The 25,148-nt window shown below is 36.5% G+C and overlaps 1 protein-coding gene across 2 annotated transcripts in view; it reads left to right on the top strand.

Moving 5' to 3' along the window:
• PKN2 (protein kinase N2) overlaps positions 1–25,148 on the top strand; it is a 148,720-nt gene that overhangs the window by 84,984 nt on the left and 38,588 nt on the right. For both annotated transcript variants that reach the window (XM_070592381.1, XM_008529594.2), the window contains exons 7-8: positions 4,040–4,225; positions 5,247–5,356. In XM_070592381.1, the coding sequence (XP_070448482.1) occupies positions 4,040–4,225; positions 5,247–5,356 (296 nt within the window). The remainder of the gene's footprint in view (positions 1–4,039; positions 4,226–5,246; positions 5,357–25,148) is intronic.

Genomic DNA, 25,148 nt, shown 5'->3' with positions numbered 1-25,148 from the left:
CTTGTTTTAAAAATTTCATATTGTGAGATGTAAAAGTAAAAAATGTAATTTTAAGCTATTTCTAATATGGTTATATGCAATTGCAATTGTGTTACCTCATAAAAGAAAGAAACTTATAGATGCTTAATAAAGATCTTAAATCCCTCCAGATTTTTTTTTCCTAAATGAAAGCAGGTGTTGAGCATTGTCATCTCCTAATACATTGAAATTACTAAAATATTTAATAAGGTACCAGGGTTTGAAATAGTAGCCAGATGTTTTCAGTTTCCCCAGGATGACTTTTACAGCTGAGCATTTATGGTGGAAATGAACTGTTTGCCAGTTTAACAACAACAAAAAAACAACTAAAACGCACAAACACAAGTTGTTTCTTTTGAACTAAAATTAAAATGAAATCCATTGTACTTAGTCTGCCTTAACACTTTGCAGTTAGATAAGATTTCCATAGCCTAACCAAACGTAAGATTGAAGCTTCCCCCCTACCTTTAGGGGCTTTATTGAGACACAATTTACATGACATAGAATTCATCCATTTTAAGTATACAGTTTTATGATTTTTACTAAATGTATATAGGTTTGCTATCATCATCAACATCCAGTTATTATAACAGTTTTATCGAGGTGTAATTGACATACGATAAACTGTACATATTTAAAGTGTATAATTTGAGAAGTTTTGTCATATATTTAAAGTCATGAAATCATCACCACAATCAAGATAATTAGTACATCCATCATCCCCAAAAGTGTCCTCATGTGCCTTCATGTCATCCCTCTTTCCTGCTCTTCTCATATTCTCCCTCCTTACAACTGTTCCCAGGTGATCACTGACCTGTTTCTGTCACTAGATAATTAGTTTGCATTTTGTAGAGTTTTACATAAATGCAATTGTACAATATATACTGTTTTCTTTTTCACTCTGAATAATTATTTTGATATTCTTCTATGTTGCACATATCAATAGTTCCTTTCTATTTATTATTGGGGGTATTCAGTTGTGTGGACATACCATTTCTTTCTCCATTCACCTTTGATTGATATATGAGCTGTTTCCATTTTATACTTTTTCAAATATAGCTGCTGATAACATCCTTGTACGGTTTTTGTGTAAACATAGATTTCAGTTCACTTGGGTAAAAACCTGGGAATGGCATGGCTAGATGATTTGGTAGTCAGGTGATAATGGATTCTTTACTCATTGTTATATCTGAAAAGTCTTCATTTTTGAAAGATATTTTCAGTAGGTTTAGAATTCTAAGTTCACGGTTTCTTTTTTTCCCTCAGTACTTTAAAGGTATTGCTTCTCTGTCTTGCTTTCATTGTTTGTAATGAGAAATCCACTGCCATCCTAATCTTTGAATGTAATATCATTTTTCTCTGACTGCTTTTAATATTTTCTCTGTATCACTTGTTTTGAGAAATTTAATTATAGTATGCTTTGGTGTGATTTAATTATTTTTCTTTTGCTTGGTGTTCATTGTTCTTCTTGGATACTTCTTGGGTTTATATTTTGGAAATTTTTCAGCCATTATTTTTTCAGATATATTTTCTGTCCCCTGTTATCTCTCCTCTTCATCAGGGACTTCAATTACACATATATTAGGCCACTTGAAGTTGAACTGACAGTTTACATAGGCACTGTTCTTTGTTTTTCTCCCAAGTCTTTCATTTCTGTCTCCTATTTTGATCATTTTTATTACTATAGCTTCAAGCTCACTAGCCTTTTCTTTTGCAATGCACAGTCTGCCACCAATCCTATCCAATGTATTTTTGTTTAAATCTCAGACATTGTAGTTTTCATCTCTAGAAATTTTGGGGGGTCTTTTTGATTTCTTCCATGTCTCTATTCAACTTTTTGAATAGGTGGATTATAGTTATAATAACTCTGTGAATGTGTTTATCTGCTAATCTTAACATTTATGTCAATTTTGAATTGGTTTTTGTTTGATTTTTTGTTTTTTTTTTATTATGGGTCCTATTTTCCTGTTTATTTGCTTGCCTGGTCTGATAGGCAGAATTTTAAGAATCACCACTGGAACCTTCCCCTGTGAATATAATGGGACATTACTGTGATGTGATATTATGTTATGTGGCAAAAAGGATTTTACATATGTGATTAACGTTGCTCATCACTTGACTTTGAGTTAAGGTAAAGGGCAATTATCTAGGAGACCTAGTATAATCACACGAGTTCCTTGAAAGCAGAGAAGTTTCTCTAACCAGTGGCAAAAGGGGAAGTCAGAGAAATCTGAATCATGGAAAGGATTCTATGTGCCATTGTTGGCTTGAAGATGGAGGGGACCATGTGACGAGGAATGCAGGTGGACTCTAGAACTTGAAAACAGCCCCTGTCTGTCAGCCAGCAAGGAAATAGGAAATAGCCTCAGTCCTATGGCTGCAGAAACTGGATTCTGCCAACAAGCTGAATGAGCTTGGAATCAGATTCTTCTTCAGAGCCTCCAGATAAGAGTCCAGCCTGGCAGACATCATTTCAGTCCTTTGAGATCTTTAGCAGAGAATACAGACCAGCCTACCCAGACTTTGACCTACAGAACTGTGAGATAATAAATGGGTGTTGTTTTAAGCTACCAAGTTTGTGGTAATTTGTAATGCAACAATAGAAAACAAATACGAATGGTAATCTCTAATTAGATGCCAGACATTTTGAATTTTAGCTTGTTGGGTGCTGGATATTGTTGAGCTTTGTTCTAGGTCACAGTTGGGTTACTTGGAAACAGTTTGATCATCTGGGTAGGACTTTTCAGATTTGTTATGTGGGACCAGAGCATTGTTTAGCCTAATTATTCTCTACTCCTGGGACAAGACTGAATACTTAGTCAGGGAAACCCTCTGCACATCTGAGGACAACTGTTTTCTTTCCTTTACTCTGCCTGTAAACTCCAGTCACCTTGGTCAATTCAGTCTCAGTACTCAGTCTCCTTAACTCCCCCTGAGAATGCCCCTCCGTGCACTGTGTCCTAGATGTCCTCAAGGCCATGAGCTGGAGCAACCTTAGGGCTCAACTCGTTTGTTTCTCATCTCTTGGGGATCACTGTTCTTCATTGCCTGGTGTCCAGTGTCTTCAACACTATTTTTTAATATATTTTGTCTGATTTTTTTAGTTTTTTGAGTTGAGGGTAAATCCAGGCTTTTTTACTTTGTTGAAGTCCTTCAGTTTACTTTTAAATAATTAAAAACTTTAAATAAAATTAAGTTTTAATTATTTAAGTTTAATGGGACAGCTTTTACCAGGAAATGTTGTTCCTAAAGTGTTATGCTATGTGTAATATCTAAAATTTTGATGCTAAAGCACCATTTTTAAATTCTAATACACTAAGTCTAGCCCAAATGATGACAAAGCCATTTCTCCAGGTGGCTTAATTCACAGTTCCTCATTTGTATTTGAACACCTTTAGTATTTATTTACCTAAGGAAATTACAATTATTTTATGCTTAGATAATTACAACCCATAATTATTTGACTAATTAAACTATTAAAATGGAAAGATAATGTTGTTTTACATCTCAAATGAACAGAAAGCCATTTATTTATGCAAAAAAACCTGTAAAATTCTTTTCCATGTTCACTACATAACTATTAGACACGACTGTTATTCCCATAGTCAGATAACCTTGTTTGTAATTCCTGTAGTTAATAAGAATATTATTTAGCTTTGTTTCTCGTCAAGCATATTCTTTCCACGTAATTCTGTAATTCTTCCATGTAATTATAGAAATGAGTATTCAGATACACAGGAAGTTTATGTAACGTGTTTTGTTTCATGCCCTACAGACAGCTTTTGAAAGGTGCTATTCTTTCTATAAAGTTTCTTATAGTTGTCTTAGGAGTTTTCAACAGGTTTCTCTAATTAAAACGGGAAAGATGACAGTTACCTCACAGATCCTCTGGGAGAGAGATTTTGTTATTTTAGCAGATCTCCCTCCCCCCACCCCCAGCCCCATTTCTGAATAAGTAACAAAACCTAGTTGTATATATTAGGAGTTGATATTCTTACTTGATATTTGTTTATGCTAACAGGTACTTTGGAAGTTCGTCTCATGGGCTGTCAAGATATCCTAGAGAATGTCCCTGGACGGTCAAAAGCAACATCGGTTGCACTACCTGGTTGGAGTCCAAGTGAAACCAGATCGTCTTTCATGAGCAGGACGAGTAAAAGTAAAAGTGGAAGCAGTCGAAATCTCCTAAAAACCGATGACTTGTCCAGTTCAGTAACCAAATTTTTAAAAAATCATATAACAAATTAAAGGGCCTATATGAAGGACTTAGCAATGGGGACAAAGAAGAATGGGAAGAGTCAAAGTTGGACAAAAAAATTTTAAATGATGGTTTCCATAATTAAACTTTAAAATGGTAAAAGCTATAATGACAGGAAAACAAAGGGCAGCAAGATTTACTTTATTGAAATATATTAGAAAACTGAATGACATATAGCATTAGTTCTACTTTTAGACAAATGAAATATTGGGCATCACTCTTTATGCCAAACTGAAAGTATACAGAGGCTGAGACTTGTCACATCTTAATTCTTTGAATGGTATAGTGACACTTCTGAACTAACATTGAAATTTTGATAGCTAACGACTGGAACAAACATATTTACTAGGATAGTAGCCTAATATCCCAGTAGTAAACTGAAATGAGGGAGTGGGTGGAGGTGGTAAGAGTGAAATGCAAAAGGTTTATGAGGCACTTTGGAAACATTCTAAAGTGTAATTATAAACTATGATATAAACATTTAACTGGGGGAAGGCACGTGACAGTTCAACCTATTACAGAGTAGAAAGGTAAGTATGTCTGTGCTATATGGAGAGACTGTAGGAAAAATGTGAAAGTAAAGAATCGTCTAAGGTAACAAGCTCTATAAATAGCAAATGAAGAGGGAGAAAAACTGGATGATTTCTATTGATATACAAACATATACATATACACATCTATTATGGCAAACAACTACTGGTCACCTGTTAATCCTTTCAGTTACATTCTATCATAAATGAAATGGATAGCAGTTACTGTTTGTATTTTGTCAAACACAAAGGATAATTTGGGAGCATCTAGTAGGAGTGTATATTTGTATAGAACTAGCCATTGAAGATTCAAAGGCTTCAGTTTTGATTATGAAAAACTTTATTTTCAAAGGATCATAAGACTTGCTGCTATTAAGCAGTGGTACTTCTGTTTTAAAGGTATTAAAATATTTAAGCAAGTTTATAAATTGTAATTACAGATGATGTCTGTGCAGTTTTGAAGCTAGATAATACTGTGGTTGGTCAAACTAGCTGGAAACCCATTTCCAATCAGTCTTGGGACCAGAAGTTTACACTGGAACTAGACAGGGTAAGTTGAGAAACTTTTTACTTGGATTTTTGTTGTACTGGTAATTTACTTTGAATGTAAACTTCATGTTTCAGAAGACTGAGAAGTTTTATTCTTAACAGAATAAAAGAAGAACCTAGGTATTTTTGACATTTCTCCTCTTATAAGTTATACATAAGTCTGCCTTAAGACAAAGGTGAATATCAGAAGCCAGCAGCAGCTCTCTTTTGTGCAGTGATTTGAAAATGTGTAGTTTATACTAACCTAGAAGATTGACAACCAGGCGAGATCTAACATTGAAATATATTTGTTTATTTTAATAATGTGCTCTCTAACCACTAAGGTGATTCTTCTCGTTCACCATTTGTAGGTTATATTATCAAAGCTAGATTGGAAATGAGCTGTTTTGCTCAGTCACTCAGCCCTCGCTGTGTCTCAGTGCTTTCCTGAGTGATGTGAATAGTTAGAATGCAATCTGTAGCTGTAGAACCCAGCAGAAGTTACCTTGGTCCACAGTAGATTCAAATCTGTGATGATAACCTTATTATTTAGCTTCTAATCCATCCATTGGGGGTGTTGGAAGAAAATATTAAAATTTAATCATAATTTTATCTAAAAAATAAGATATTAAGCTTTTTTACCATTTAGTATTCAGATTGAAGATATGTCATTTTAAAAGTTATATATATTAGTGAAAGCAGATATACAGTGCTTAATGATGTTGTAAAGTGGTAATTACTGCTCTAGCCTCTACTTTTAAAACGTTTTTCCAAATTATTTTTTTCTATCCTCGTAGCCAGTATCCTACTCAGGCCCTTATCATTGCTTTTCTCGGTTCAGATACTGTGTCTACCACTTAAATGTGGTATGTACTTGAGCAAAATGCTTAACCCTTTATGTATACCAGTTTCCTTATCTTTAATACTGTCTTCCTCACTAAGATATATGAGAGTTAAATCCACGTAAAAATCTTAGACTAGTTAAAAACTTGATTAATGTTGGCTATTTTTACTAAAGTGATTACTAACTAATTTCCATGTATCTGAGTACCAGACTGATCGTCAAAGAACACTGCTTTCAGCTTAGCATTCGTACTCTGGTTTAGGATCATTAATTTATTAAAAGTTATTATGAAATTATTCTTTCATTTAATTAACAGATATTTATTGATACCTACTGTATTTTAGGCACCTCCAGGTGATAGATTAGCAATGAACAACATAGACAAGGTCTTTCAAGATTTCCTCAAGGAATTTGCACTAAATGGCTTTTCAGTATATATCTGATGAATTTCAGACTTTTTACCATTACATCTGAGACTGTATAAGAGTCTACCACCTCACTTCCCAAATATACGTTTATTTTAATGATTTCAGTTAAAAAGATATTGAGGACTTTGAATGCTAGGCTAAAGTGTTTACTTGTGGGAATGAGAGAGACATAAGGGTAAAAGTGATTTTGGGATTTGTATGAAGAAAAAATTGAGGGGAGGAGAGACTAAAGTCATATAAATTGGCAGGAGGCTACTCCAGTAGCATCTTACAGTGCTACAACTGTAAGATGATGACAGCTTGAAGTAAAATGTGGCAGTAGGAATAGAGAGAAAGGAATATATGTAGGAAATGGAGGAAAAATTAGTATGACTTAGTTATTAATTGGATATGAGTACAGAGGAAGGAATTTGTATTTTGCAAAGAAAATTATGCCACATAGGTTAGAAAAGATCTATAGTCATGTGTAACTTAATGATGGGAATATGTTCTGAGAAGTCTGTCATTAGGCGATTTCATCATTGTGCGAACATCGTGGGGTGTACTTAAACAAACCTAGATGGTTTAGCCTACTACACACTTAGACTGTATGGTACTAATCTTACGGGACCACCATCGTGTATGCGATTTGTTGTTGACTGACATGTCGTTCTAAGACACATGACTGTGCGTTGGAGAGGGATGAATTCTGTATACCTAGTTTTTTAGCAGTTAAATAAAGATGTGGAATTAGATGGCAGGGCTGAATAGCGGATTTGAAGATTATCTGATTATAGAGGTCAGAGTGACTACCATCCAAGTGGATAAGATCAATCCATTCATTTCACATACATTTATTGAACATCATATATGTACCAGGCATTTTTTTAGGTTCCTGGTTTACAAAGATAATATATACTCATTGATATAATGGAACTCTTAGGCTTAATAATCATTAATTTCCTGTTCTGTGCCAAGCACCACTCTAGGTGCTGGTGATGATTGATCAAACTAGTCTCCATGCTTTTGGGCCTTATATTCTAGTGAGGGAAGATAAATAGTAAACAAGTTTAAAGAAAATCTATAAGAGCAATGAAGGATGTAAGTAGGGTGATGTAATGAGGAGATGGGGGCTATTTTAGATAGAGTAATTAGGGAAAGTCTCTTTCAGGAGGCTACATTTGACCTGACACCTAATGAATGAAAAGTTGCCAGACTTGCAAAGATCCAGGGAGAGTGTTCCCAGCAGAGCAGACAGAACATACAACCCCTCAAAGTAGGAGAGAACTTGATTTGTTGTAAGAATAAAAATCGTGACACAAAAGGAAGATCAGTGTGAAGTGAAATAGCAGATGTGGGCAGATGCTCTATTACTAGGGACTTTATAGGCCATGCATTGGAAGACAACTGAAGCGCTTTCCACCGGGGAGTTGACGACGTCTGGTTTACCTATGGTAAGTGATCTGATAGAAATAAATGCCAGGTACTATAGAAGCTAATAAAAGAGTTTCTAACCCATAATAGGAAAGAGTTTATAAACAAAGAAAAGATCTAACACATCTTAAGCAGTATCCCAAGGGTAGGAGGAGAAAGGTTTGCCAAAGAGAAATGGAAAACTTTGAGTTGGATCAGATCATATCTTAGATCAGATAAGCATTATAAAAGCTTATCCAGTGAAGAATTGTAGGAATGGTGATATGGTGAAAATCCTGTTACATATGGAAAATTTGAAGGAAAATGAGGTTTTAAGACTATTAAAGGAGAGATTTAACGAAGATTTGATATAACTATCTTTAAAATTAAAAGGAGGAATACGTGGACAAAGAATTAAACTAGGGATAGCAATGAGATTTCAATTTGTGTGTCAACTTTACTCAATTGGTAGTGACTTTCTGGAGCTCACTGTTAAGATTTACTGGATGAATCCTGGTTTTCAGAGGAGATTTTACTGATCAAGTAGCAATATTTGCCAAATGTTTGGAGAAGAGGCAAATGATAAGCTATAGTGTATATTTCATCCTTGGATTGACTGTATACTTTGTGGCCGTGGAGGACAAAGCAGAAGTCAGTGGATGGAAGATTTCATTTCAGTCCAAAAATAATACTGTTAAAAAATGAAATGAGCTGCTATAGGAAGTAGAAAGTTCTCTCAAAGTCGAATGAGCAACTTGTAAGAGAAACTTTAAGGGAATTCTTATTTCAGAAAAAGATACACTTCCAAGACTTTTTTCAATTCTGATATTTTCTCTTTCAGACAGGAGAACTAGCATTATAACATATTGTAAATTAGCTGTTCCACTTAATAGTTAGACCGGTATAATTCAGTCAAGCCCACCAGAGAGGGAAACACAGTTGAGGTTGTTAGTGTATGTAGATAGAGTCTTCACATCTTGTTATATGTGCATCTTCTTATAAGCGGTGTGAATATATATGAATATTTGTGACCATTAAATATTTCTTTCAGTTTCCATTCATTTTTCATGTAATAGGTTTGCCCGTACATTAGCTTTGACAAACTGGGTTCATTGTTCATCTGTTACTTATTAGTTATTTGATGGTAGACAAGTTACATAACTTTACTACTGAGCATTTGTTTCACCATCTCTAAGATGGGAATAAAATATAATACTGACAGGACTTTTAGGAAGAAAAACTGTGGTAGAGTATATAAAATGCCTTGTGTTGCCTGGGACGTGTTAGCCGCTCAATGATAATAGTTCTTTCTTTGGCCCTAGGCTTTGATGTGGCTATGAATTTGAATTTAATGGCAGAGCATGTGAGGTAATGGGGAGTTAATTGGTTAAATGTCATTTTCTTTAATTTCAGAGCCTTTTTAAAGTAATGACAGGATTTTTGATGAGTATATGATCAGGATGAAACTTAAGAAAGAGAATTACTGTTAGAGGGAAAAAGGCTGGTTAGAAGATTTCTCTTGTAGCTAAGTTACTGCATTATAGAGTTTTATGTTTAAAATAGATCTTGAAAATAGTTGTCTTGCAGTCATTTTATAATTAAGGAAACTGAGAACCAAGGTGGTTACATATTAATAAATTTCAGAGTTGGGGCTAGACCACAGTGTCCTTCTAAATGGATGCTCTTTTCTCCATGGTATTTGAATGAGAGAGTAATAGTGGCACAGAGGAGAAAATAGCAGATGATAAAAACCTGGAAGAGAGAAAATAGTTTAAAATTACCCAAACTAAAAGCTTAGAAAACTAGAAAAACTAGTAGCTGTTGATTGGTTGTTATTTGTTTTCTATTGTAACCTTCACCTAAAATTGTTTTTCTTCTATATGGTATCAGGTGTTCTTCCCACTTTAGAGTAATCCTCCCTTTGAAACTGTGAAGACTGCATGGCTAGGTAAAGCTATTCACATCTCAGGCCACCTAGACTTTCCTGGTTCCTGGTATGCATGTTACTTGTCCCTAAACTTCCCTTTGGCAGAGACCACACTCCTTATTATGATAACTCCTCTGTTTACATAGTACATTTTACTTTTTCATGTGCTTTTTACTCTTTTATTTTGTCCCTTATATTTATAGAATATTTATTTATAGACAATGTTTATGGAAACATTTATAGAAAATGTTATTTTAAACCAACATGTTCATGCCCAGCATTTTGCCTCAAATGTCAAGTTTCTTTTCTCTGGCATTCTGGGACTAAGTTGTCTGCACTATTTCTACCCTTTTCAAGATACAAAGATTCATAGATCTTTTTAGAGTTGTAAGATACTCTAGAAATGATCTAAATCTAGAATTATCTAAAAAATTCAAATTATGTTCCTGGAGCTCAGGGCTCTGCAGTATTGTCTCAGGAGGCAACATGGAACCTTTTTTTTGTTTTGGGATTCTTGGTAAAATGTCATTTGGAATTGGCCACTTAAAAAAAAAGTTTTGAAGATTGCTGATGTAATCCAGCCCCTCCATTTTACAGATTAATAAGGAAATTATGGCCAAGGGGTTAAGTAACTATCCTAAAATATGATCCAGGATTCTTAATGAAGTCTACTATCAGTTCTGTGTTGGTTCTGTTCTTATCAGGTTACACTTTTTATATTTTGTTATAAAATTTGGTCTTTGTTAATGTTTATTACAAACACAATAGCTATGTAATTTCTCATTTTCCATCAATTCCCTCAGCCCTCCAGTTATACAAAGTTTAATCCTCCCATGAGAGATTAAAATAAATGGCAAGAGGCTGCATGAAGCCCTTTTATTTAACCTTTTCCCTCTCACATTTCCTTTCCATTAACCTTACTAAAGTAATAGAGAACAGTCTTTTATCAATATTAGAAACAAGGAAGGGGCCTGTCCTTAAAACTGAAACTTAGAAAATTTTTAGCAGGATCAGTGCTGTGTTAAGAGCAGAGATAGGGAATGTTCACTGATGGGTGGGAAAGCAGGGACAGAGGACATTGAGGGAATGAGAGCCAGTGAAAAGGTAGGAGGATTAACAGATTGGAGGTAACAGTGGGGTTGAAGAATCAATGGATGTTGAGGTACTAGGAGAGTGAGCTAGAATGTTAGGAGGTGATGGTCAGAGAGAAGGTTGCAGACGGCTGAGATAGTGGAAAGATTGCAGTTATTGATAGGACAATGGAAGTGAAAGGATGAGGCATAGGATGGAGGACAAGATTATTAGAGAAGCACCCAAGGGATTCTTACTGTTTATTGGTTTCTAATATTTAGAAATTGTCTACTTATACTACATTAAAGAAGGTTAGAATTTAACTCTTTTAAACCACCCATACTCCTCATTCTCCCAAATAATTAGGTTAAAGCAATAATTTTATGTTTATATTATTATGACTATATATAAATATTGTTTATAGGTGAACCATGTTCTCTACCATGATTATATTTCCTTTTTAGTACCTTTTTCCCCCTTTGGGCTAATAAATGCTTCTTTTTTTGTTTATTTATTTTGTTTTGTTTTGCTTTGCTTCGTTTTCTGTGTGCCTGTCATTTATTCCAAAATCTCCAGAAAGATTCTAAAACAACTCTAAGTAAGCAAATATGTCTGATAAGCTGTCAGTCATCTCTGCCCCCGCTCCCCCCCCCCCACCACCACTTCTTCCCCAGTATCTTTTCTGGAGCCTTACATCTTTCTGCTCCAACTTAAATGGCTGCTGTATAGCTTTCATCTTGAGACTCTCCACCAACATCCTGAGAATTCTGTCATTCTCTGTTGGATCACTTGAGTCTTGGATTACTCCCTAATCTTTCTTGTTTTATTTCTTCATTTTGATGGCTCATATCCTCCATTTACATGCAGAGGAAAGGGTTAATGGAAGTTTAAAGATCTAGCATATCTGAAAATATCTTTATTCTACTATCAACTTGGAGTCTAGAATTCTAGGTTGGAGATTATTTTCATTAAGAATCTTGGGGCAATTATGTAATTAGTTTCCAGGTCCAGTGTTATAGTTGACAGTTCTCCAGTGTCTCTAATTTCTAATCTTTGATTGTGATCTGCTTTTTTTCTCTGAAAGGTTTTAACATTTTTATCTTTTTTTCGCTAGGATTCTGAAATTTCACAGTGGTGCACCTTAATGTAGATAGTTTTCACTCTTTGTGGTAGGTAGGTATTGTGTGGCACCTTTACTTTTGAAAAGCTCATGTGCTTCAGGTCTGAGAAATGAATTTGATAATTCCCTCCTCTCCGTTTTCAATGTTTTCTCTTACTATTTGAACTTCTTAGATTGAGCCTCTAATTTTCTTATCTTTTGTCTATAGTTTTCTATCACTTTGTGTTTTTTGTTCTACTTTCCAGGATATTTTGACACATTTATTAGTCAAGACTTTTATTGAAAAATTTATATCTGATATATTTTTAATTTATAAAAGTTCATTCTTGTTCTTTTTTAAAAAATAATATCCTGTTTTACTCTCATTGGGACAATATCCTTTCTTCCATTGTTGAGGATATCAATTTTAAGTTTTCTTCTCTCTGAATTGTCTTTATTTCTTCTGAGATCCTTTTTATGATCTCTATTTGTCATATTGTAGCTTGGATCAAATGTCTGGCCATCCTTGGCTGTCTTAAGAATGAGGCACTAAAAAATGGTTGGAAGTTCTGTATGTGGGGCTTTTCCCTGCCCAAATTCTAAACTAGTGAAAAGAAACAAAGACGTGACTAATGGAAAATAAAATGTCATCTATGTTACTGAAAGATAAGCTGATGTTTGAGAGTGTGGTTGGGTGTGCTGCAATAATGGGGTTAGACACGGTCCCATAGATCCTTGTGGTCCCCAGCTTAAAACATGGGGGAGAAGAACAAATGGTGTTCTTCCGTTTAACAGCCTGGCTTTCAAGGAAAAAAGGAAGAAACGGCCTGGATTATTCATTGGATTATTCCCGTCCAGTTTCTCTCCCCAAGTTTTCTATCAAGTAACTCATTCTAAGGGATGAGTAAGAGGGTCGAGGTAGAGACCTAGATATTTAGGGGAAAAGTGAAAATTATTCCTCATAGAAACCATAGCAGTGAGAAAGATGCCTTCCTCCCTATAAAAGTATAAATTTTGAGGAAGATAAGCCCTGAGCTAACATCTCCCACCAATCCTCCTCTTTTTTGCTGAGAAAGACTGGCCCTGTGCTAACATCTGTGCCCATCTTCCTCTACTTTATATGTGGGACGCCTGCCACAGTATGGCTTGACAGGCGGTGCGTAGGTCCACATCCAGGATCCCAACTGGCAAATCCCGGGCTGCCGAAGCAGAATGTGCGAACTTAACTGCTGTGCCACCAGGCAAGCCCCACGTGCAACATCTTTTTTTTTAATTTATTTTATTTTTTTTTTTAAAGATTGGCACCTGAGCTAACAATTGTTACCAATCTTTTTTTTTTTCCTGCTTTTTCTCCCCAAATTCCCCCAGTATATAGTTGTATATTTTTAGTTGTGGCTCCTTCTAGTTGTGGCATGTGGGACACCGCCTTAACATGGCCTACTGAGTGGTGCCATGTCTGCGCCCAGGATCCAAACTGGGCTGCTGAAGTAGAGCATGTGAACTTAACCAATTGGCCCTGAGTCGGCCCCTGCAACGTCTCTTTTTTGGTTGTTTTTTCGTTTTAAGTTAATTTTTATTGAGTTGATGATAGTTTACAATCTTGTGAAATTTCAGTTGTACATGATTGTCAGTCATGTTGTAGATGCACCCCTTCACCCTTTGTGCCCACTCCCCACCCCTGTTTCCCCTGGTAGCCACTAATCTGTTCTCTTTGTCCACGTGTTTAAATTCCTCATATGAGTGGAGTCATACAGAGATTGTCCTTCTCTATCTGGCTTATTTCACTTAACTTAATTCCCTCAAGGTCCATTCATGTTGTTGTGAATGGGACGATTTTATTCTTTTTTAAGGCTGAGTAGTATTCCATTGTGTGTGTGTATATACACACACACATATATATATATGTATATGTATGTATATATATACCATATCTTCTTCATCCAGTCCTCAGTTGATGGGCACTTAGGTAGCTTCCACGTCTTGGCTATTGTAAATAATGCTGCAGTGAACATTGAGGTGCATGGGACTTTTGGAATTGCTGACTTCAAGCTCTTTGGATAGATAGCCAGTAGTGGGATGCCTGGGTCATATGGTACTTCTATTTTTAATTTTTTGAGAAATCTCCATACTGTTTTCCATAGTGGCTGCACCAGTTTGCATTCCCACCAGCAGTGTATGAGGGTTCCTTTTTCTCCACCACCTCTTCAACATTTACTTTTTGTTTAGGTTATTTTTGCCATTACAATGGGTATAAGGTGATATCTTAGTGGACTTTTGATTTTCATTTCCCTGATGATCAGTGATGATGAACATCTTTTCATGTGCCTATTGGCCATCTGTATATCTTCTTTGGAGAAATGTCTCTTCATGTCTCCAGCCCATTTTTTGATCGGGTTGTTTGATTTTTTGTTGTTGAGTTGTGTGGGTTCTTCATCTATTATGGAGATTAACCCTTTGTCGGATATATGACTTGCAAATATTTTTTCCCAATTAGTGGGTTGTTTTTTTGTTTCAACCCTGTTTTCCTTTGCCTTGAAGAAGCTCTTTAGTCTGATGAAGTCCCATTTGTTTATTCTTTCTCTTGTTTCCCTTGTCTGAGAAGACATGGTGTCCAAAAAGATCCTTTTAATACTGATGTCAAAGATTGTACTGCCTATGTTTTCTTCTAGAAGCCTTATTGTTTCAGGTCTTACCTTTAGGTCTTTGATCTGTTTTGAGTTTATTTTTGTGAATGGTGAAAAAGAATGGTCAAATTTTCATTCTTTTACATGTGGCTTTCCAGTTTTCCCAGCACCATTTTTTGAAAAGACTTTCTTTTCTCCATTGTATGTACTCAGCTGCTTTGTCGAAGATCAGCTGTCCATAGATGTGTGGTTTTATTTCCGGCCTTTCAATTCTGTTCCGTTGGTCTGTGCACCTGTTTTTGTACCAGTACCATGCTGTTTTGATTACTGTAGCTTTGTAGTATGTTTTGAAGTCAGGGATTGTAATGCCTCCAGCTTTGTTCTTTTTTCTCAGGATTGCTTTAGCAATTCGGGGTCTTTTGTTGCCCCATATGAATTTTAGGATTCTTTGTTCTATTTCTGTAAAGAATGTCCTTGAGATTCTGATTGGGATTGCATTGAATCTGTAGATTGCTTTAGGTAGTATGGACATTTTAACTATGTTTATTCTTCCATTCCATGTACATGGAATGTCTTTCCATCTCTTTATGTCATCATCCATTTCTTTCAGGAAAGCCTTGTAGTTTTTGCTGTATAGGTCTTTCACTTTCTTAGTTAAATTCACCCTGAGATATTTTATTCTTTTTGTTGCGATTGTGAATGGTATTGTGTTCTTGAGTTCTTTTTCTGTTAGTTCATTATTAGAGTATAGAAATGCTACTGATTTATGTAAGTTGATTTTATATCCTGCAACTTTGCTGTAGTTGTTGATTATTTCTGAAAGTTTTCCAATGGATTCTTTGGGGTATTCTATGTATAACATCATGTCATCTGCAAACAGCGAGAGTTTCACTTCTTCCCTCCCTATTTGGATTCCTTTTATTCCTTTTTCTTGCCTAATTGCTCTGGCCAAAACCTTAAGTACTATGTTGAATAAGAGTGGTGATAGAGGGCATCCTTGTCTCATTCTTGTTCTCAGGGGGATGGTGCCCAGTTTTTGCCTATTGGGTTTGTCATATATGGCCTTTATTATGTTGAGGTAATTTCCTTTTATCCTCCTTTTGTTCAAAGTTTTTATCATAAATGGCTATTGGATCTTGTCAAATGCTTCCTCTGCATCTATTGAGATGATCATGAGGTTTTTATTCCTCAATTTGTTGCTGTGGTGTATCACATTGATTGATTTGCGGATGTTGAACCATCCCTGTGTCCCTGGTATGAATCCCACTTAATCATGGTGTATGATCCTTTTGATGAATTGCTGAATTCGGGTTGCCAAAATTTTGTTGAGAATTTTTACATCTATGTTCATCAGCGATATTCGCCTGTAGTTCTCCTTTTTCATGCTTTCCTTGTCAGGCTTTGGTATCAGCGTGATGTTGGCCTCGTAGAATGTGTTAGGAAGTGTTCCATCCTCACTAATTTTTTGGAATAACTTGAAAAATATAGGTATTAAAAATTTGGTAGGATTCCCTAGGAAAGCCATCTGGTCCTGGGGTTTTATTCTTTGGGATGCTTTTGATTGCTGTTTCAATCTCTTTCCTTGTGATTGGTCTGTTCAGATTGTCTGCTTCTTCTTCACTTAGCTTTGGGAGATTGTAAGAGTCTAAGAATTTATCCATTTCCTCTAGGTTGTCTGTTTTCTTGGCATATAGTTTTTCATAATATTCTCTTATAATCCGTTGTATTTCTGTGGAGTCTGTTGTTATTTCTCCTCTTTCCTTTCTAATTTTATTTATTTGAGCTTTCTCTCTTTTTTTCTTTGTAAGTCTGGCTAGGGGTTTGTCAATTTTATCTATCTTCTCAAAAAACCAGCTCTTTGTTTCATTGATCCTTTTTACTACCTTTTTTGTTTCAATAGCATTTATTTCTGCTCTGATTTTTATTATTTATCTCCTTCTGCTGACTTTGGGCTTTGTTTGTTCTTCTTTGTCTAATTCAGTTAGGTGTAATTTGAGATTGCTTATTTGGGATTTTTCCTGTTTGTTAAGGTGTGCCTGTATTGTGATGAATTTCTCTCTTAATACAGCTCTTGCTGTATCCCATATGGTTGGTATGACATGTTATTTTCATTTGTCTCCAGATATTTTTTTATTTCTTCTCTAATTTCTTCAATGATCCATTGCTTGTTCAATAGCATGTTGTTTAGTCTCCAAATCTTTGTCCCTTTCTCAGCTTTTTTCTTGTAATTAATTTCTAGCTTTATAGCATTATGATCGGAGAAGATGCTTGTTATTATTTCAATTTTTTTAAATTTATAGAGGCTTGCCTTGTTTCCCAACGTATGATCTATCCTTGAGAATGTTTCACATGCACTTGAGAAGAATGTGTATTCTGCTGTTTTTGGATGGAGTGTTCTATATATGTCTATTAAGTCCACCTCTTTTGCTTTTCGTTTAATTCCACTGTTTTCTTGTTGTTTTTCTGTCTGGATGATCTGTCCAATGATGTGAGTGGGGTGTTGAGGCCCCCTACTATTATTGTGTTATTTTTGATATCTTCTTTTAGGTTTGTTAATAGTTGCTTTATGAGCTTTGGTGCTCCTGTGTTGGGTGCATAGATATTTATAAGCATTATTTCTTCTTGATGCACTGTCCCTTTGATCACTATATACTGCCCCTCTATGTCTCTCTTTACCTGCCTTATCTTGAAATCTACTTTGTCTGATATAAGTATTGTGATACCTGCTTTCTTTTGTTTGCTATTAGCTTGGAGTATCATCTTCCACCCCTTCACTCTGAGCCTCTATTTGTCATTGGAGCTGAGGTGTGTTTCCTGGAGGCCACATATTGTTGGATCTTGTTCTGTAATCCATTTTGCCACTCTGTGTCTTTTTGTTGGAGAGTTCAGTCCGTTTACATTGAGGGTGATATTGATGCATGAGGGCTTGATGCTGTCATTCTGTCACTCATTTTCCTGCATTTCCTTTGTTTCTCGTCCTATGTGTTTTGGCCTACCTATTGACTTCTGCAGTTTCTTGTGCTGGATTTTTTAGCTTTTTCCTTATTTATTTTTTGTGTCTCTGTTCTGTTTTTTAGTTTAGTGGCTACCCTGAAGTTTGTATTCAGAATCTCATGCATAACATACTCCATTTTCTGGTGGCCTCTTATTTCCTTAACCTAAACTGATTCAGTCCCTTTCCTCTTCCCCTCCTAAGTTATTATTTTCATCTCTTATTCCAACTTGTGTTGTGAGTTTGTGGTTAAAGTGACAAGATTGTCTTTGTTTTTGGTGTTTTCCTTCCCTTTATCCTAATGCTATAGTTGAATATTTGCTATCCTATTCTGATTCTGTTTGTCTCCTTACTCTGTGTTTGGTGACCCCTTTCTCCCTTTTTTACTTTTTTCAGGTATGATGCCCTTCTTGAGGATTTCTTGTGGGGGTGGGGTATCTCATGGCTACAAAGTCCCATAGCTTTTGTTTGTGTGGGAAAGATTTAATTTCTCCCTCATATCTGAAAGATATTTTTGCTGGATAGAGTGTTCTTGTCTGAAGACTTTATCTTTTAAAGTTTTGAATATGTCATTCCAATCTCTCCTAGCTTGTAAGGTTTCTGCAGAGAAATCCGCTGAAAGTCTGATAGGGGTTCCTTTGTTGGTTATTTTCTTCTGCCTTGCTGCCCTGAGTATTCTTTCTTTGTCATTCATTTTTGCCAGTTTTACTACTATATGCCTTGCAATAGGTCTTTTTACATTGACATATCTAGGAGATCTGAAATCTTCCTCCACACACATTTCTCTCTCATTCCCTAGATTTGGGAAGTTCTCTGCTATTATTTCTTTGAGCACACTTTCTGCTCCATTCTCCTTTTCTTCACCTTTGGGGATACCTTAATTCTTATGTTGCATTTCCTCATTGAGTCAGCTATTTCTCGGAGATTTTCTTCATTTATTTTTAGTCTTAGTTCTCTCTGTTCCTCTGTCTGGAGCCATTCAACATGTCTATCTTCAGTTATGCTAATTTGCTCCTTAAGGTGTCCGCATGGGCATTCAGGGAATCCATGTTTTGTTTTATCTGATTTATTGTATTTTTCATCTCTAGTGTTTCTGATTGATTTCAATCTCTTTTGTGAAGTAACTCCAGAACTCGTTGACTTGTTTCTCTATGTTTTCCTTTACCTCATTGAGTTTTTTGACGATAGCTATTCTGAATTCATTGTCATTTCGTTTACTTATTTCCAAGTCTTCAGTACATAATTCTGTGTTTTTATTATTTCCCTTCTGGTCTGAAGCTTTTATGAATTGTTTGATGGTTTTTCTGCATAGTGATATTAGTTGGTTGCAGTTAACAGCCTGTTGCCACTAGATGGGGGCTGAGAGCCAAGTATTCTGAGCCCTCTGCCTTCAGCCGAGATGGCGCAGCACAGCGTGTGTTTGGGGGGGGGGGGCACTTCCTCTTGTGTGCAGACCCGGCTTTCCCAATCAGCTCTCGCTATCTGGACTCCTGGGGTCTTGGCTTGATGAGGTCACCCCACGCGAAAGCTTTCACCCTGTAATAGGGCTTCCCTCTATGGTGCAAGGGCACTAGAGAGTCCTGGGTGATACTGCTGATGTGCAACCCCTCCCCCACTCCTTCCCTCATGGAGCCTCCAGCGGCAGCAATCCCAGTCTCTAGGGGAGGGAGCGAAGTTCTCTCTTACCCCATTCCCACTCCTCCGAGGGAGGCTCCAGACTCTCCGCCCTCCATCATTTGGCTGCTATGGGTCTCTGAGGATTCCTGTGCTATTAGGATATTTTTTGTTGGAATATTGTTGCTCCTTTTTGTTGTATGTTGGATGGGAGAGAGTCCCAGGCAAGCTCCCTCCGCCATGATGCTGATGTCACTCCCTGCAACGTCTTTTTAATGGAGAGTAAGGCATCTTAATATGGAATAAGCCATAAAATAGGAATACAAAGGCATTTTAATTTCTTTCTGTGTTTAAGCTGTCTGACATTGAGCATAGTGTTTAATCTGAGATGCTATTTTTTAATTTATAATGGAGTTATAATTCTTACCCTTTTTAACCCCCTTTTGCTGCTTCCAAATTCTACTATCAAATGACACATCATATCCTCCTCTGAGGCTATATGAGTCCTTTGAGAGAATTAACTATATATATTATTGTCTGCTTTTTTGTCCTCATCTATTATCTCTTGACCACCAGGCACTCTCCAGTATTCCTTAAGGACTTTGGTATTCACTTCAACATCTGCCATCATTATAAGGGATTTTTTTAAAAATCTATATATCTAAACAGACCATTTAACATACCATCATTTCAAACTTCTTTGAACACCTCAACCCCAGTATACCTTTACTCCTTTTCATTTTAGCAGTGCATTGTTCTGAAATCTTAAATTCAATATGCCAAACTTTCACCAGATCTTTTATTTTCCTAATGATAGCTCATGTATTGTTACTCCTCTGGCTCTTTTACTTCTTTGTTACCACAAAGCTAGATATTTGTTCAGATATTTCCATTTCCTTGATTCTTCAGGTATTTTTCATGCCATCAGCCTCTTCCACATTTCATTTTCTTCTATAATCTGCTGAATGCTGCTGAAATTAGTCACACTTATTACTTATAAATTTTAATTTCTGATCTCAGCTAGGCTCATAAAAGTTATCCCACATTTCACATCTTTATCCCATTACCAGCAACTTTTGTTTCATGTGTCTCTTCAAGTCTCCTACTCCACCTCAGACCCCTTTGCTTCTATTTTATAGATAAGATTAAGACCATTAGACCTCAGCTTCCTGAAATTCCTCTTATCACCTGCAAATGTTTATGTATCTTCCTTATTGGTTTTAGAGAATGAGGTTTCTCTCTTTCCTGTAAGTCTATAAGCATTAATTTGTCCTCCAGTTTCTATTCTTTCTCATCTCCTAAACTTTGTTTCATCAGTTACCCCAACTGTCACCTGTATTTTTTTTTTTTTTTTTTTGAGGAAGGTTAGCCCTGAGCTAACATCCATGCCCATCTTCCTTTGCTTTATATGTCGGACACCTACCACAGCATGGGTTGCCAGCGGTGCCATGTCTGCACCTGGGATCCAAACTGGCGAACCCCAGACCACCAAAGCAGAATGTGTGAACTTAACCACTGTGCCACCAGGGCAGCCCCTCGCCTGTATTTTTTAACATCCTCTTTTCCTCTCATCTCTGATTCTTGTTGCATATATTCACATTCCTCCCATTTATAAATGTTCTGTTTTGCTTCCTCATTAGCTCTGTTGATAGGCTTCTCTTTCATAATCGAGATTCTTGAAATACTAATTTGTGCTCACAATCTGTTTTCCTCACCCTGCCATTTTACATTACACTGAAACCTCTCTTATAATGAATTCTGAGCAAGACACATTATATATAGTATCTCATTTAATCCTCAAAATATTCTTATGAGATATGTACAATTATTATCACTGTTTTAGTGATTACCGAGGTTCCAAAAGTTTAGTAACTTTTCTCAGGCCACACAGCTAGAAAGCAGTAGCTCTGGGAATCAAACCAAGCATTTGACACCAGCACCAACACTATCTGAAGCCAAAGCCTGTGTTCTTCATATTAGTGGGCTAACTTATCTCTGTTTCCAGTCCATACTTCCGTCTGTGTAGATTTTATTCATCACATATAACAATGATGAAAGCTGACATTTACTGAACATTGACTATGTACTGGGCTTGTATTAACTCTTAATTCTCATTACAACCCTAGGAGATTGAAACCATTATTGTACATGTTTTATAGATAATCAAACTGAGGCCCAGAAAGGGTAAGTAACTTGCCCGAGTTCACAAAACTAGTAAGTGATGTAGAGCTAAGATTTGAACCTATTTGTTCTACAGAAATTTATTGAGTGTGCAGCACCAGGCAATCTCGATTCTAGAGCCCTTGTTTTTAGCTACTATACTGCCTGATCTGATCTGACCGCTACATTTTAAATCCTTTAGTGACAGTTTATAACTTGCAAGTTGAAGACCAAATTCCTTTGCAAGTCAAAGCCCTCATTACCTGTTTCTGCTCATCTTCTCATCTTTGTTTTCCAAAGCATTCATGCTTATATTCTAGGCTTTAACTATAATAAACTATTTCGTATCCCTACAATATACTGTATGCTTCCTTAACTTTGTACATTCTTTTCCCTCTGACTACTGTGTTCTCTCCTCCTTTAATCTTGTGATCCATCTCTCAAAACCCAATTTGAGCAATTATGATCTTTTCTGATCTTCCTACTACCTTTCCCTTAGAAAAAATTGGTCAACTCTCCCTTTTGTGTCATTGTTCCTGTTGTATATGCCTCTGTATTGCCAGTATTAATTTACATTTCCATCTTCCCAACAAAAGTGAACTGTTTGAAACAGGACCATATATTGCTTCGCTTTGTATGACCTTCACGGTACTTAGTATAAGTATTAACAGAATGAATGAAAATAACTTCTGGAAAAATAATTTTAAAAATAAAAAGCAATTATTCCCAATTTTTTTCCCCTACTTCAACATACCTGAGGGACAATGGCACATTCCAGTTGGTACAGTTCCTAAATAGACACACGTCAGAATCTAAAGATGGGGGGACATGCACAATTTTAAAATGTCTGTTTTCTCACCTACTCCCACCCTCCCTCACACAACTGAATCTAATTTAATTCTCCATGCCTCACCTTTTTTAGAATATCATTGCTCTACAGCATAGTATAGGCATTTTAACAACCAGAAATAGTCTTCTCATAAAGGACCCTATGGTTTGATTGATTGGAAAAAAAAAACAGTTTGAGACAAAATAAAAAACCATTAAATTGTCTTTCAGAAGCTTAGGGAAGAATTCTGCCCAACATGAGCTTGCATCAAAAAATGTATGAATACACAAGGATATAACCACCATGAGTAAGCAGCAATAGATAATGAGATTATTAGTTAAAGTATAAAAAGTATAAAATAAGTGTTTGCAATATTTAAATAAATAATAGAAGAATTTGAAAGCATGAGCAAAGAATGAGTGATGAACCAAAAAGACTAGGCAGAGTTTCAAAAAATAAATAAATAAATAAAATGAAATTAGAGACATCTGGGATTTGCTTCGGAATAATTGGGGGAAAGGTGGTAATGAAACATGACTGACCATTAGTGATAAATTGTTGAAGCTGGGTGGGAAGGAGAACCGCATAAAACTTATAAAAATAGGAAATACGGCAATTGAAATTGAAACTAAGTAGATGGGTTAAGTAACTGAAGAAAGTTAGTGGCGTGGAAGATAGAGCTAAAATAGTTGCCCAAGTATGACATACAGAAACAAAGAGATGAAAAATATGAAAGAAAGGCAAAGAGACATAAAGGGTAGAATGAGGATGACCAGCACACTAAGTGGAGTTGCAGAATGAGGGAATGGAGAGAATGGGGCAGTGGCCATGTCTAAAGCAATAATGGCCTAGAATTTTCCAGAATTGATGACAAACCTGAATCCTCAGATTTGAGGACACAAGTCTCTCGAAGGATGAATAAATAGATACGCATATCTCAAATCTCAAGGGGAAAAGGTATGGGCTGGATTTAGTTAAGAATGCCTTTGTGGAGGACACAGATGTTTAATCTGGCCTTGAAAAGAGAGAATTTAGACTGGTGCAAGGGAAAGAATAGTATGAAATTTTATATGACAATATGGGTTGTGGTTGGAGAATAAAATACAAGATTAGAAATAGGAACTATATATAAAGACAGAGACAGAAAAGCTTATAATAGGTTTGGAATAATAGAGAAGCTTTGGAACTTTGCATAGTATGTGAATTGATATAGGAAGCAGTTATACATAACTGTTATGGCACTAAATAGTTTATATCATAGTTGTTTACTTCTCTCTTTCTCTATAAAGGGAGCACAGTCACCCATATCTATACGAAGCAGACTTTTCAAACGAATATCACAGCCTTATATTCTCCATTGTCTCTGTCTCTTACTCTCCTGTTTTTCTCACCCCCCCCCAAAGATCCTAAGGTTCCCCTCTTTTTGTCACCTGTTCCAGCTGGAGAATCCCCTCATTGGACACCTGTTCCAGGTGGAGAATCCCCTCATTGGACTCCTGAACTGAACTGATAGTACTCTTTCCTGAGGTGGTGGTTTTCTGTTTGTCCTTAGTGGATTCCAGTGGCCTCCCTTCCCTGTCTTACTCTTTGCCCCTGCAGGCTGATAGCTGCAAGCTTGAATTACTGGGCTCTGACTTATGATGGGGCACATTGTTAGGAGATCTAAGGGCAGGAGGAGAGAGAAGTCAGGGTGTTTCTTTTCTCTCTCCTTCCGTGTTTTCACAACAGTGTTCATCTATGGCTACACCTCCTGTCTGACAGTCTCTTTACCAAGATACAGTTCTCATTGGATTCTGGTAACTCTTGCCCCTGCAGTTTAGGGGTGGTAATTGATTTCTACTATTGCTAGTCCTCAGATGCTTTCCATCCCTTGTTGATACCTTAACCTTAATCACACCTTCATAAATAACCAGTTTTTGTTTGTTTGTTTGTTTGTTTTTGGAGGAAGATTAGCCCTCAGCTAACTACTGCCAGTCCTCCTCTTTTTGCTGAGGAAGCCTGGCTCTGAGCTAACATCCGTGCCCATCTTCCTCTAGTTTATACGTGGGACGCCTACCACAGCATGGCTGCCAAGCAGTGCCATGTCCGCACCCGGGATCCGAACCAGCGAACCCCGGGCTGCCGAGAAGCGGAACGTGCGAACTTAACCGCTGCGCCACCAGGCCGGCCCCAATAACCAGTTTTTAAAACTCAAACCCTTTGAGTGTGCAGTCTCTTTGCTGCTGGGACCCTGATTGATATGTTTCCCAAGCCTGTGTTGTCCTCAGAAGCTCATAGAAGACCAATTAATGTGACATCTGCCATGTTCACCTTTATGAAATTTTGCCTTTCCTCGGCTCTTCAATTTTCCATGCTTTGAGTAGTTTTCTCTTTGTTAGTGGCTGCAAAAAGTTTTTGCCCCTTCTTTTCTTTCAGCAGTGGAGCCTAGCTTTCATTCTTCTAAAAGAGGTTCCCAAACTTTCTCCATTCACAATATCTTCAGTGTCCCAGTAATTTTTTTTAACAGTGTGTCTCTAGGCCAAAAGAAATACCCAACAGTTCCATTTTTTAAGAAGTAGTTATTAACTGAAAAGCTTCTGCACAGCAAAGGAAACCATCAACAAAATGGAAAGGCAGCCTACAGAATGGGAGAAAATATTTACAAATCATCTGTCTGATAAGGGATTAACATCCAAAATACATGAAGAACTCACATAACTCAATAGCAAAAAAACAAACAATCCAATTAAAAAATGGACAGAGGAACTGAATAGACATTTTTCTAAAGGAGATATCCAAATGTCCAACAGGTACGGATAAACAAGCTCAACATCACTAATCATCAGGGAAATGCA

This window comes from Equus przewalskii, chromosome 24 (genome assembly GCF_037783145.1).
Source record: "Equus przewalskii isolate Varuska chromosome 24, EquPr2, whole genome shotgun sequence".
NCBI lineage: Eukaryota > Metazoa > Chordata > Mammalia > Perissodactyla > Equidae > Equus > Equus przewalskii.
Note: the sequence above shows the minus strand (reverse complement) of the source record. Positions and strands in the feature narration are given on the sequence as shown.